We start from the raw sequence: 12,604 nt of genomic DNA, 5'->3' as shown, positions 1-12,604 counted from the left end.
TTAAAAACAATGCAAATTCATTTCTCACAATTCTGAAGACTGGAAGTCCAATATCAAGGTGCCAGGCAATTCAGAATCTGGTGTGGATCCACTTCCTGGCTCATAAGATTACTGTTTTCTTGTGTTCTGACATGGAAAAAGTAATGAGGGAGCTGTCTGAGTCCTTTTTGGGTTTTTTTTTTGGGGGGGGGTGTCATTTTTATTTTATTTTATTTTATTTTTTTAATTTTTATTTATTTATGATAGTCACAGAGAGAGAGAGAGAGAGAGAGAGAGAGAGAGGCAGAGACACAGGCAGAGGGAGAAGCAGGCTCCATGCACCGGGAGCCCGACGTGGGATTCGATCCCGGGTCTCCAGGATCACGCCCTGGGCCAAAGGCAGGCTCCAAACCGCTGCGCCACCCAGGGATCCCGGGTGTCATTTTTAAAAGGGTACTAAATCCACTCATGAGGACTTTGCTTAATTACCTAATGACTTAAGTACCACCTTAAGGCCCCACCTCCTAATACCGTTACCATTAGGGATTAGGATTTCAATGCTTGAATTTTGGGGAGACACAAATATTTGGTCGATAGCAGTTGTTTAGGAGCACTTCATAGTTTTTCAGACATGATATGTAGCAAAGCCATTAATAAATACTTGTGATTACAAATAATTTTGGCATTTAGGTTTCTGTCCACCATACCCCAACAGCTTTTTGAAATATTAGAAAAAAGTCCAGTTCTCTGAAGAGAATTGGTCAGTGGGTGGTTAGATCTTATGAAGGTAGAGAGGCCTTGCATCATAAAAACCCCCACTCTCAATGTCTTGCCGCACTGGGAACAGTTCAACTATAATATGGAAGAAAGTGATCTCTAAATAACAGCGAACCCAGACTTAAAGGAAGTACTTGGTTGGTTCTTCATTTTCTCAAGGAGGTAACGGAGAAGTGGTTCCCGAGTAAAAGTGAATCAAGCTCAGGGAAAGGGCAGGAACAAAATGCATATTCAGTTGCCATCTTAATCTTTCATTTCTTTGATGCCATTCTGTTCCCTCTTTTACTTTTAAATAAAGTTTTCAAGAAGCAAAAAGAAACGGAGATGTGTGGCGTTAACTGCAGCAGGACAAGGGCACAGCGGCTCCTTCCCCCCCCGCCTGACCCAGGGGTGAAAGAGGCTGGTTGCGTAGGAGGCGCTGAGGATGGACTTGGGCCTGGGAGGCGCGGGTCCGCTCGGGGCCAGGCGGGGCACCGGGGGATCTGCTTCTGCCCAGGACGGTGGGCTCGCGGGGACTGGAGGCGACGGTAGGCGCACGGAGCGGCCGCAGAGATGTCGCTGCGCTCAGTAACGCCTGCCCTTCCTTTTCTTTTATGAATTTTTATTTATTTTTTAAATTTATTCATTCATGATAGGCAGAGACGGAGGCAGAGGGAGAAGCAGGCTCCATGCAGGGAGCCCGACGTGGGACTCGATCCTGGGACTTCAGGATCACGCCCCGGGCCAAAGGGCTGAGCCACCCAGGGATCCCCGCCCTTCCTTTTCCTTAACATCCCGGTCCTCTGGTGCCTCGGGCTGCGAGGGCAGGCGCAAAGCCGGCCTCCGCGTTGCTCCTCCGCCCGCCCTCGCGTGGCCGGGGCCGCAGCTGCAGAGAGGAGCCGAGCTTCCCGCACCGCGCGCGCATCCTGGGGTCCCCGGCGGCGGGGGCGGCGGCGGGGGCGGCGGCGGGGGCGCCTGCGCGTGCGCGTGCGCGGCCGCGCGCCTGCGCAGAGCCTGGGTCACGCGCGCGGCGTGGGGGCGTGGCGGCGCCCTCGGGGCTGTCCTTCGCGGCGCGCCTCGCCGCCCTCAGCTGCGCCGGGCGGTTCCGGCTCCTCCCTCTGCCGGTCGGTTCCTCAGTCCCACCATGGTGCTGGAGTCGGTGGTCGCGGACCTGCTGAACCGCTTCCTGGGGGACTATGTGGAGAACCTGAACAAGTCCCAGCTGAAGCTGGGGATCTGGGGCGGTAAGCGAGAGGGCGCGGCGGGCGGCCTGTCCGTGCAGGCTGCGGGGGCCCCGCCGCGGCCCCTCCCGCGCGGCTCCAGCCCGGGCCCAGCTCCCTCTGCCGCCCGAGACTCCGCCTCCGGGGAGGGCGCTCGGCGGGGCCCCCTCCCCAGGCGGCAGGTGCGCGGGTGCCGGGAGGCCCGGGGTGCCCGCCCGGCGGGGGGAGACGCGGCCGGGGTCGCGCTCGCGCTGCGGGAGCTCCCACCTTCCGGCCCCGGGGGCGGACCCCGCGCCCCGCCGGGACCCCCCCCCCCCCCCCCCGGCCTCACCTGGCCCCGGGGGCTCCGCGGCCTGCGGAGAGAGGTTCCTCCTCCCGCACCGCGTGCAGCCGGCATGGCTGTGCGCTCACACACTCTGATAAGTGGCGCCAAGGAAAGGAAGAAAAAGGAAATCGCCTTTCCCAGTCCCCTTCTCTGGGCATTTTATGGCGAGCAGGAACTGCTTTCCTTCTCTATAGAGCGGCAGAATTTGAGAAGGGACCGATTGGCCCTGGAAGATCGTTACTGAAGGCCTGTTTAGCATGGCTGCTTACACTACTTTTAGCATCCGAGAAAACGATTTTCTTCCCTTAACGTTTCCCTGGCTCCAGTAGACTTTTTTTTTTTCAGTTCTGTTTCGGATGACAGATAATTCAAGCCACGACGGGCATCATCCTCAGCTCGGTGCATGCCCCAAACGCACACTGCCCCCCCACACCGAGTATGTACAAGGAGGCAGGAAGTAGTATGCTTGCACGCTCTTCAGGAGGATTATTTGTGCTGATGATGCATATTAAGCTTCGGGGATCTTGAGGATACTTGTTTCATTCTGTAAAGGACTTTTGGGAATTTTGTCAGCTTTGGAAGGAAACCCAAAGAACTGCTCAAGCGCGTGGAGCTGCTTTTACTTTAGTCTAAAAGTTAAAGACCTGCACTGCCTGATAGGGTAGCCAGCAGCCACTGCGTCTATTAGGCACTCGGAATGCAGTTAGTTCACATTGAGGTTTGCTCTAAGTGTCCAAGAAGGTGGAGTTTTGAAAATACTCAGTAGGAGAAAGTGTAGTATCTCAATCTTTTATGTTGATTATGTGTTGAAATAATATTTGGGCACATTGGGTTAAACACAACATATCATTAGAAGTTCATTCCCCCGTTTCTTTTTTCCTTTTTTTTTTTTTAAAAACCTGGCCCCTGAAATTTATAACTACAGACGTGAACCATGTATTTATATTGAGCGATGTTGTCCTAGAACCATGAGCACTGCCCTAGATTGTGGATGAGCCTTCTTTGAAGAGGTGGCTAGTCATTTGATTGGTTCTGTGTGGTTTGGCCAACACTGCATTCTTTGTTTACATGCCCTCCCTCACGGCTAATACAATGCAAAAAAAGAGAAGTTAAGATGAGACTTTTAAGGAGTCAAACATGCGCTGCCTTCTGCAGCAATCAACCCTAGCAATCAACTAGGCTAGCATTGATGAAACGTGGGCTCTAGGTTGTTGTGTTGGACAAGCCACTAACCTTCCTTGGCCTTCGTTTTTTTCATCTTAATTTAAACTTTAAAAGAAAAAAAAATCATACCAGATAATGGAATATTCCTACGTGGTCACTACTCAAAATCACCTAAAGTTAAAGTAAGGTTAAGTTCAAACACTGTATCCTATTTACATCAGATGGATGTTTTTTAAAAAAGAAAGTTTATGGATATATTCAAAGGTTTCTTCTCTACCAATTCGTACTTTCCTTTTTCTTTAAAATTGGAAGTTGTAATAGGTAACATCTGAGGTTCCTTCCAGTGCCAATACTTTCATGTTAGTTGTACATGTTTTTATTTATTTTTATTTTTATTTATTTTTTATTTTATTTATTTATTTTTTTTGTACATGTTTTTAGTATGAAATTGTGAAGTATGCTGCCTGGGGATTTTGAACTTTTACACATCTGAAATTAAAAATGCCACAGTATTATGTCATTTAAAATTCGTCCCTTTTTAGGTGGTATGTAGGAAAAGAAACTTTCTTCTTCTTTTTTTTTTTTTTTTTTGTATTGTTTTAGAATGAGGTATGCTGTTGGTGGCAAACATCGGTTTTAATATAGGGCTGAGAAAATAAACTCCTTTCAGGAACTAACTGTATCTACTGCAGGTCCACATAGGGATTCCCTCCGCTTTATCAGCCCACATCTCTGCTTCTATAAAGTTTTGCCACCCTTTGTTTTGGTGGTAAACAAGTGGGTGTATTAATGAAATAGCTGATAATTTAGGACATCCATTACATTGGCAAGTTTTATAAAGAACTGGAAATTTTATATAATCTTATTTGAAAACTTTTAATAAATAAGGGTTATGTGTAGTAGAGTTTGGCTGTTTCCATTTTTTTCTTGTTAAATTTTTAAGTTGTGATAAAAGAATTCAACCTCTATAAACATTTCACAGGGCTGATGTTACTATTCTTTAGAAACAAATGGAAAACTAAATTGATACTTAAAAAAAAAGATTTTATTTGTTTATTTGACAGAGTGAGCACAAGCAGAGGGAACAGCAGGCAGAGGGAGAGGGAGAAGCAGGCTCCCTGTGGAGCATGGAGCCCAATGTGAGACTCAATCCCAGGACCCTGGAATCATGACCTGAGTGGAAGGGAGACACTTACCTGACTGAACCACCCAGGCACCCCCTAAATTGATACTACTTACCTGGAATGTTTGACTAGGCTAAAGCAATGATTTTCGACTGGAAATGACTTTGCCCCAAAGGAATATTTGGCAATGTCTGAGACATTTTTGGTTGTCACACTGAGTAACAGGGGTATGCTGCTGGGATCTAGTGGGTAGACCCTAGGCATACTGCTACATCCTGCAATGCACAGGACAGCTCCCTACAACAAGGAATTAGCCAGCCGAAAATGTTTGTTGAGAAACTCAGGTTGAAGGAGAATATTGAGTTTGTCTTTTGCATTTTTAAGAGACCTTCTGGGTGCTGAACAAGTTGTAATAAGAAGTGGAAAAGGACTTAGATGTATATTCCTCATGAAATTTGTAACTTAAGAGAGAAACATATCTTAAGTGATTGAAAGGTATGTTGGTAGAAATGCAAAATCTTTGGATGATATCAGGAAGTAGTTTTAAAAGTAAACAACTTGAAAAGGATTGTGGTGTATGTATATTCATACATATATAGACATTTACAGTGAAATTCATAATAAAAAGTTGTAGAGTAAGAAGGAAAGGGAAATTTTATTTGAAAGTCTTGAATCAGGAAGAGTACTAAGAATATTACCTTTAAATTGGAGAAGCAAAAAAAAAAAAAGCTATCTTTTGTTTTGTTTTTATTCTTTTAAAGATTTTTTTTAATGCCAAACAGTTCATGTTTGTTTTTACAGTGATTTAAGCAGAATGATCTTTTAAAAAATCTTGCTTGTTGTAGGAAAATGAAGCCCTGATTATTTACTAACTGTGGGATCCATAGGCAAAATATTTTAATTCTTTAAACCTCAGTTTCCTTATCTGTAAAATGGGGAAATAGCACTGTGTTTGTGACACAGTCCGAAAATCCTCTGTAATTATAATTGTTAAATTGTTAACACTGATAGTAATAGTGATGATAAACAAACATAGCTGAGTTAATGGAAAACAGGCTGCTTTGTTTTATTTTCATGAGTATATTTCTTCTAGGCTTCAAACTTTGTAATTTTCATGTTCTGAAATGTTACAGTTTGGTTTAGAGCAAACACAACACATCTAAACATTTCTTATTTTCCAAACGTTTTAAAAGGAAAAAAACTCATTTGCATTTGAATTTGCACTTAAAATACTTACATTTACACTTATATACTTAGATGCCAGCTAGTTTGTAAGTAAGGCTTTCAGACCCAGAAGAGTGTGTGGTGGGCATGTTGCTTGCCTATGCAGGTAGGAAGGTTTTTGTTCTCCACAACCTGATACCTAAAGATAAATTGCACAGCCTTTAGCTATTTGAGCTGTGTCCAGGATATAATTGTTTTAAGAGTAACATGTATTGAAAAGGTATGTTGAAACACCCTATCTTTTGCAACTTGGCTTAAGTAAGTATTGTGGCAATCTAGAACCTTTGTGGATTTGATTTTTCAAAGTGATTAACTGTGGAAAGTCAGCAGGAAAATCCTTCAATCCGAATTCTCTCTTTGATTAAACAGAATATACCTAGAGGCTGTGATGTGTTGGTTGCAAGGAGTGGCTACAGTGATCAGGAGTAGAAGCCAAGTGGAGTGCCTGCAGAGTTTGTATTTTTGCAAACCAGGCTGAACCTATGCTGATTACTGTACTGTTCTTCACCTCAGGCCTGATGCTATTCTGTCAGCTGCCAGATACTTTTGGGCAGAGCAGCATAAGGAAGGAAGGATCTAATTCCATCTCTGATGGTGCCCAAATTGTGGGGCTTTTGGCAAGTCATTGACCAGTGACCACTAGTTTCTTATCTGTAGGTGAGAGGGTTGACAAGGTCATCTCTTCAGGCTTTTAATCTTTGTGATTGAACAAGGCCAGAGTAGAGTGATCTCCTTCATTGGATACGTCTTTGTGCCACTTGCTTTGCCTACGTAGTGGGAAGTCGTAATCACTGCATCTTTCTTCTTTTTCTTCACTCAGAATGGTGAGCAAAGAGTCACAGACGTGAAATATAACATTAAGATAAATGAAGTTCCAGCCTCATACTGATATATTTGTGAATCTAAATCTAATATTTTACATTATCTTAACAGGTAGCCGTAGAGTATCTTGAGAATACAAGAAAAAGCTGGCCTCTTTGCTTCTTTTTAACCTTAACAAAACAGCAGTATCTAGATATTTCTAAAGTTTTAGAGGGATCTTTTTTTTAGTCTTTTCCTCCTCCTGGCCAACCCTTGGTATAGTGAAGGCCATGCTTGTTAGTAGTTTGTCCTGTAGCATGTAAAATAAATAACAGTTCAATATTGAAATATATATTTAGGCTCGGTTATTATCAAAGCAATGCTTAAAAACTTCAATTGAAAATACCTTACCATATTTTGAAATAGCATCATAAATGAAAAATCCCTTTTCCAGAAATAAAACTGGAAGTTGGTAGTTTGATAACCATTCTGCTAGGAAGCTCTGCTACACTACTCACTATTACAAGATCCCTGAAAGGGAGAAAGTTTGCTGGTAATCTGGCAGTTTTTCATCTTTCTTTGCCAAGACTTCCTGTTTCAACAGGGAAATGGAAAGAGTAAGAGTCGATTGTTTCCTTTCCTTTTTTTCTGCCAAGACAGAGTCTGTGAACTCCTAGTAAGAGGAGTTTGCGGGAGGCACCTACCTGGCTCAGTGGGAGGAGGGAGAGGCGGAGGAGCTTGTGTGCCTCTTGATCTTGGGTTTGTGTAGGGGTTACTTAGATAAATAAAACTTAAAAAAAAAAAAAGTCTGTTAACTAGTTAATTTGGGTTGAATGGAAAGATTCAATTGAAATGAATTGCTACAATAGTTTCTTCAATATTCCTTACTAAACCAATGATTATTGAAAATAATTTGATTTATGTTTTAAAAAACTGCTCAGTCATTACTTTAACTCACTTTATTGGAGAATGAATGTCTGAATATTTTATATAATTTCAAATGAATAATGAGTCTGTGATAGATATGTAAAGGTAACAAATATATAGCATTACCTATTTATTATTTTATAGTATGCAAAGCTAGTTTCATGGAGTAACGCATGGCATCTTTGTTTGTTGGAGTTTTTTGTTTTGTTTTTAAACACAGTTTTGAATTAGTTTGTTTTACGTTAAGAACATTGACCAGGATTAGGTTTATCCAGTTTATCTCCAATTATCATTAGGTTCTATTAGCACTGCTACACGTTAATTGTCTGATCTTAGATAAATTGCCTGATCTCTTTAGGCTTCATTTTTTTTTTTGGTTGTTATATGTAAAGTGAGAGGGAATTAGGTTTAAAGATATTTATGGTTCTGAATAACTTAGGAATTTCTGTCTTTTGTTTCTAGAAAAACGTAGATTTTTGAAAAGTCCTAAAATGGTTATTTTGCAATGCTTTCTCCTGCTTCTGTATTTTCCACTGTGGCACTATCCTTTTTTCTGATAATCCTCCTAACATACACCTGGACTCTGTCTTTCTTACTGGTTTTGTCCTTGTTAGTTGTATTGATTTTAGTTTTCCTTTGTGTTTGGATTTTTTTTCACAGTCTTAAAATGCAAAGACCAAAAGTGGATCCATCAACTACACAGGCCTCTCCGTGTATGGCATTTTTTCCCCTCAAGGGAGATAGAATTATTTTCAGAATTAAAATTCTTTACCCATTCTTCTCTGCTCTTTGGAAGACAGTGTGATACTCTGAACAAAACACTGGGCATCAGAGAATTTGATCTCTGGTCTACCACTCACTAGGTTGACATAGTAACCTTAGGCCAGTCATTAGCCTCCCTAAGCCTCGGTTTCTTTTGCTTGATGTCTATGTCCTGTCTCCTTCATTAGAAGGCTGTGAGGATCAAGAAAGGTTGTAGCTCAGAGGGTCTAAAATAGAACGATTTTATGTTCTTACTGTAGTCATCCTACCTCAGTGAAATATGCATTCTAAATCAATTATGTCTGTTTATTGAGCACCTACTATGAGGAGACTCAGTAAGAAGTTTATAATCAGATTAGGGATTTATGTAGTTAAGTGCCACTAGAAAGATATAGCTAAACTTCTGTGAAAGTCTAGATAATTTCTAATTGAAGGTATTTAACATCAGTATCACCTTTCTTTATTTATTTTGTAGACTATTATGTTTTAGAAGCCATTCTTAGACTTAAGCTTGTTACATATTATGCCAGTACCATTTCATTTGTATTCACAAATCTGCTAATTTGGTTGTTTTCTGTAATTTGGCAACCATTTCTTTTTCTGTTTTTTTTTTTTAATTTTTATTTAAAGATTTTATTTATTTATTCATGAGAGACACATAGAGAGGGTGGGGGGGGGGGGCAGAGACACAGGCAGAGGGAGAAGCAGGCTCCACGCAGGAAGCCTGACGTGGGACTTGATCCCGGAACTCCAGGATCATGCCCTGGGCTGAAGGCAGGCGCTAAACCGCTGAGCCACCCAGGGATCCCCTCTATTGTATTTTTTGAGATGACTCCAACTCTATTTACGTTGGTGTCCTTTGCTAATTTAATAGATTTTTGTCATCATTTTCATCTTCTGGTTCATTAGTAAAGATTATTAAATTTTGATCCAGAATTTACCCTTTAAACTAGTTCTGAAAATACCCTTTACAATTAATTTGGAAACTGTGTGTGACTCCCTAGCTATATATGCTCGTCAAAATGTTTCTAGTTTATTACTGAGAATCATATAAGGTGAGAATGAGAAGTCTTCTCTTTTGAAACACTGACTTCACTTACTACTTACTCTTATCCTTTAGACCTGTCAGTCCATCATAAAAGGAAATCACTTCATAGAACTTCCTTACTTGTGTATCACCACCGTCTTCTTGGAACTTCTCTATGGGAGTAGAGACACCTGATTGTGGGATTGGCTTTAGTGCCCTCCTTGCTGGAAGAGTTAGGTTTATCTAGTTTATCTCCAATTATCATTCGTTTTTTTTCTTTTTAAAGATTTTAATTATTTATTCATGAGAGACACACACACACAGAGAGAGAGGTAGACACATAGGCAGAGGGAGAAGCAGGCTTCCTGCAAGGGGCCTGATTTGGGACTAGATCCCAGGACCTCGGGATCACAACCTGAGCCAAAGGCAGATGCTCAACCACTGAGCCACCCAGGCGCCCCTCTAATTATCATTCATTCTTTTTCTTGTTTGTTTGTTTTTTAAAGTCTTGACACAAATATTTATCCTTCCTCTAGGTTTTCAGGAACTTTCTATGGCCTCTGTTCTTAGCCTTGTGATCTGGCTGTAGCACTAAAGTTATTTGCTTATATATGGAATTATTATGTTATCTTGAAGTAGAAGCAGGAAATTAAATCTAACTTTTCCCTCAGTATTCATTTAAAAATAAAATGGTTGATATTTAGGAGGGAGTCTGCTTTAGTCTTAGTCTTATAAATTATTTTTTATGTAAACAAAATTTCTAATATTCTGAGGATATAGATAATTAAACTCCTGCAGATATGCCTGCAGAAAAGCATGCAGGTTAGTGGAAGGGTACATGTTAGCACAGTGCCTTACATAGATAAAGCACTCATCTACTGGTCGAATGAATGAATGCACTTTTACCCTGGTGTTAATCTGTAATATGCTGCTATCCCTCCCCTTTTCTTTGTGGTAGGGCTAGTGGCTCCACCTTCAGTGCAGATAATTTATAGAATGTGTCATTCTTATTTCATTGTTATATTTACTGTTAGATAGTATCACATTTTGCAGAGAGGAAGTTTGCATTTGCTTGCTAGACTCTACATAGCAGAAATAAGATACTTTTTAATGTGTCTTGTAAGGTAGATATTAGATGTAGGAGGAATGTATATAAATATATTGAGGTCCTACTGACATTAGAATTTACCTTTGTTTTGTTTTCCATTATCACAGTTTGTATAATTTTAGCAATCATATTTGATTATTAAAAAAGCTAGAAAATACTGAAAAACATTAATTAAAAAATCTTTAATCCTGTTAGCAATAATCAGTTACCTCTTTTGTCTGACTTTCTAAGTATACTTGTTCAACTGTGTTAATCGTATTGGTAGTTTTCAGTATTTCACATTTAAATATCATCTATTTGGAATGCCTGGATGGCTCAGCAGTTGAGCATCTGCCTTTGGCTCCTGGAGTCCCAGGATCAAGTCCCGCATCGGGCTCCCCATTGGAAGCTTGCTTCTTCCCTCTGTCTATGTCTCTGCCTCTCTCTCTGTCTCTCATGAGTAAATAAATAAAATCTAAATAAATAAATACCGTCTATTCATTAAAGATGAAAGACTGATTAAAAATAGCCCACTTTTTATAAACGCATTTATATTTTTACCTACATTGTGTTAGTGTCTTAATAATTGTTAAAAAAATACTTTATATCTAATGTAGATTATTTGTGAGCACCCCTAATGACATTTGACCCACTAGTGAGGATCACTGAGTAGAGCTATCCAAATTCATGAGTAAGTTTGCATGTCTCTTTATGGGCCTTAGATCTTGTTAAACTAGTTTGGATTGCTTCAAATGTGTACTAGCATCTGTGCAGCTCAGTTCTTTTGACTTGAGTAGAGTTTCCAATTGTGATTATTTATAATCCATCATTGATCAAATTAAATCCAGCAATATTTTTCCTTTTTATGTAATTTTTACATGTAATACTTCTTTTTTTCTTAAAGATTTTATTTATTTATTCATGAGAGACATACACACACACACACACACAGAGAAAGAGAGGCAGAGACACGGGCAGAGGGAGAAGCAGGCACCATGCAGGGAGCCCGATGTGGGACTTGATCCCGGGACTCCAGGATCACGCCCTGAGTTGAACGCAGGTGCCAAATTGCTGAGCCACCCAGGGATCTCCTCTTTTTTTTTTTTTTTTTTTTAAGATTTTATTTATTCATTCAGAAGAGATACAGAGAGAGAGAGAGGCAGAGACACAGGCAGAGGGGAAAAGCAGGCTCCCTGTGGGGAGCCCTATGTGGGATTCTATCCCAGGACCCTGGGATCATGCCCTGAACTGAAGGCAGGCACTCAACCACCGAGCCACCCAGACCTCCCTACGTATAATACTTAAGGATTTTTTTTTTTCCCAATTCCAGAACATGTGTCTTTTTTCCACCACTACTTTATTATTCCTGAATTTGGTCTGTGATGTCATCTTGTCAGTTCTACCTATAAAATAACTTTTTACCCTGACTCTACCTCTTTGACTTTGAAGTTACTATTTCAGGTTTTAATTTCTCTTTAGCGTGTTTTTTTTTTTTTTTTTTTTAGAGAGAGAGAGAGAGAGAGTGCTTGTGAGTAGGGACAGGGACAGAGACAGAAGGAGAGGGAGGAAGAATCTTAAGTAGACTCCTGGGTAAGATGGGGCAGCACAGGACGACGGGATGATATGGATTCATCTCATGACCCTGACATCATGATGAGAACAGAAATCAGAAGTCAGATGCTTACTGCACTGAGCCACCCAGATCCCCTTCTTTTTAGTGTATTGTGGAAGCTGCTCCACTGCCTGTACTCTTTCCCGTTTGTCCTATTATAATGCTGATAAGGCTTGTAAGGCTTCTTACCTCCTTCTCCTTTTTTTGCGGCTTTCAGCAGTTTATTTTAGAAAATTAAAATAAATGTATAACAAATGAACTTTATTATAGAAATAACCACTCTGATCATTACTCTGATCTTGGTGTTGTGAGTTTGAGTGTCACATGGGAGGTATAGGGTTTACTTAAAAAAATAAAAGTAACTTTAATTTTAAAAATTTTTAAAAGATTTTTTTTATATATATTTATTCATGAGAGACACAGTAAGAGAGAGGCAGAGACCTGGGCAGAGAGAGAAGCAAGCTCCATGCAGGGAGCCTGATGTGGGACTCGATCCTGGGACTCCTGGATCATGCCCTGAGCTGAGGGCAGGTGCTCAACTGCTGAGCCACCCAGGCGTCCCAAACAGTAACTTTAGAACCATAAACAATAATCAT

At 41.0% G+C, this 12,604-nt stretch overlaps 1 protein-coding gene across 4 annotated transcripts in view; it reads left to right on the top strand.

Annotated features, from left to right (window-relative positions):
- Window positions 1-1,795: 1,795 nt before the first annotated feature.
- VPS13C (vacuolar protein sorting 13 homolog C) overlaps window positions 1,796-12,604 on the top strand; it is a 169,144-nt gene continuing 158,335 nt past the window's right edge. For 2 of the 4 annotated variants that reach the window (XR_005381733.1, XM_038580598.1), the window contains exon 1: window positions 1,796-1,979. Coding sequence is in view for 3 of the 4 variants with exons in the window: in XM_038580598.1 (XP_038436526.1) it covers window positions 1,880-1,979 (100 nt within the window). In the remaining variant the exon portion in view is untranslated. The remainder of the gene's footprint in view (window positions 1,980-12,604) is intronic. The other 2 variants (XM_038580596.1, XM_038580597.1) reach the window with 2 other exon arrangements.

The sequence above is a fragment of the Canis lupus genome, chromosome 30 (assembly GCF_011100685.1).
Source record: "Canis lupus familiaris isolate Mischka breed German Shepherd chromosome 30, alternate assembly UU_Cfam_GSD_1.0, whole genome shotgun sequence".
NCBI lineage: Eukaryota > Metazoa > Chordata > Mammalia > Carnivora > Canidae > Canis > Canis lupus.
This window is presented reverse-complemented; position numbering and strand designations above follow the sequence as displayed.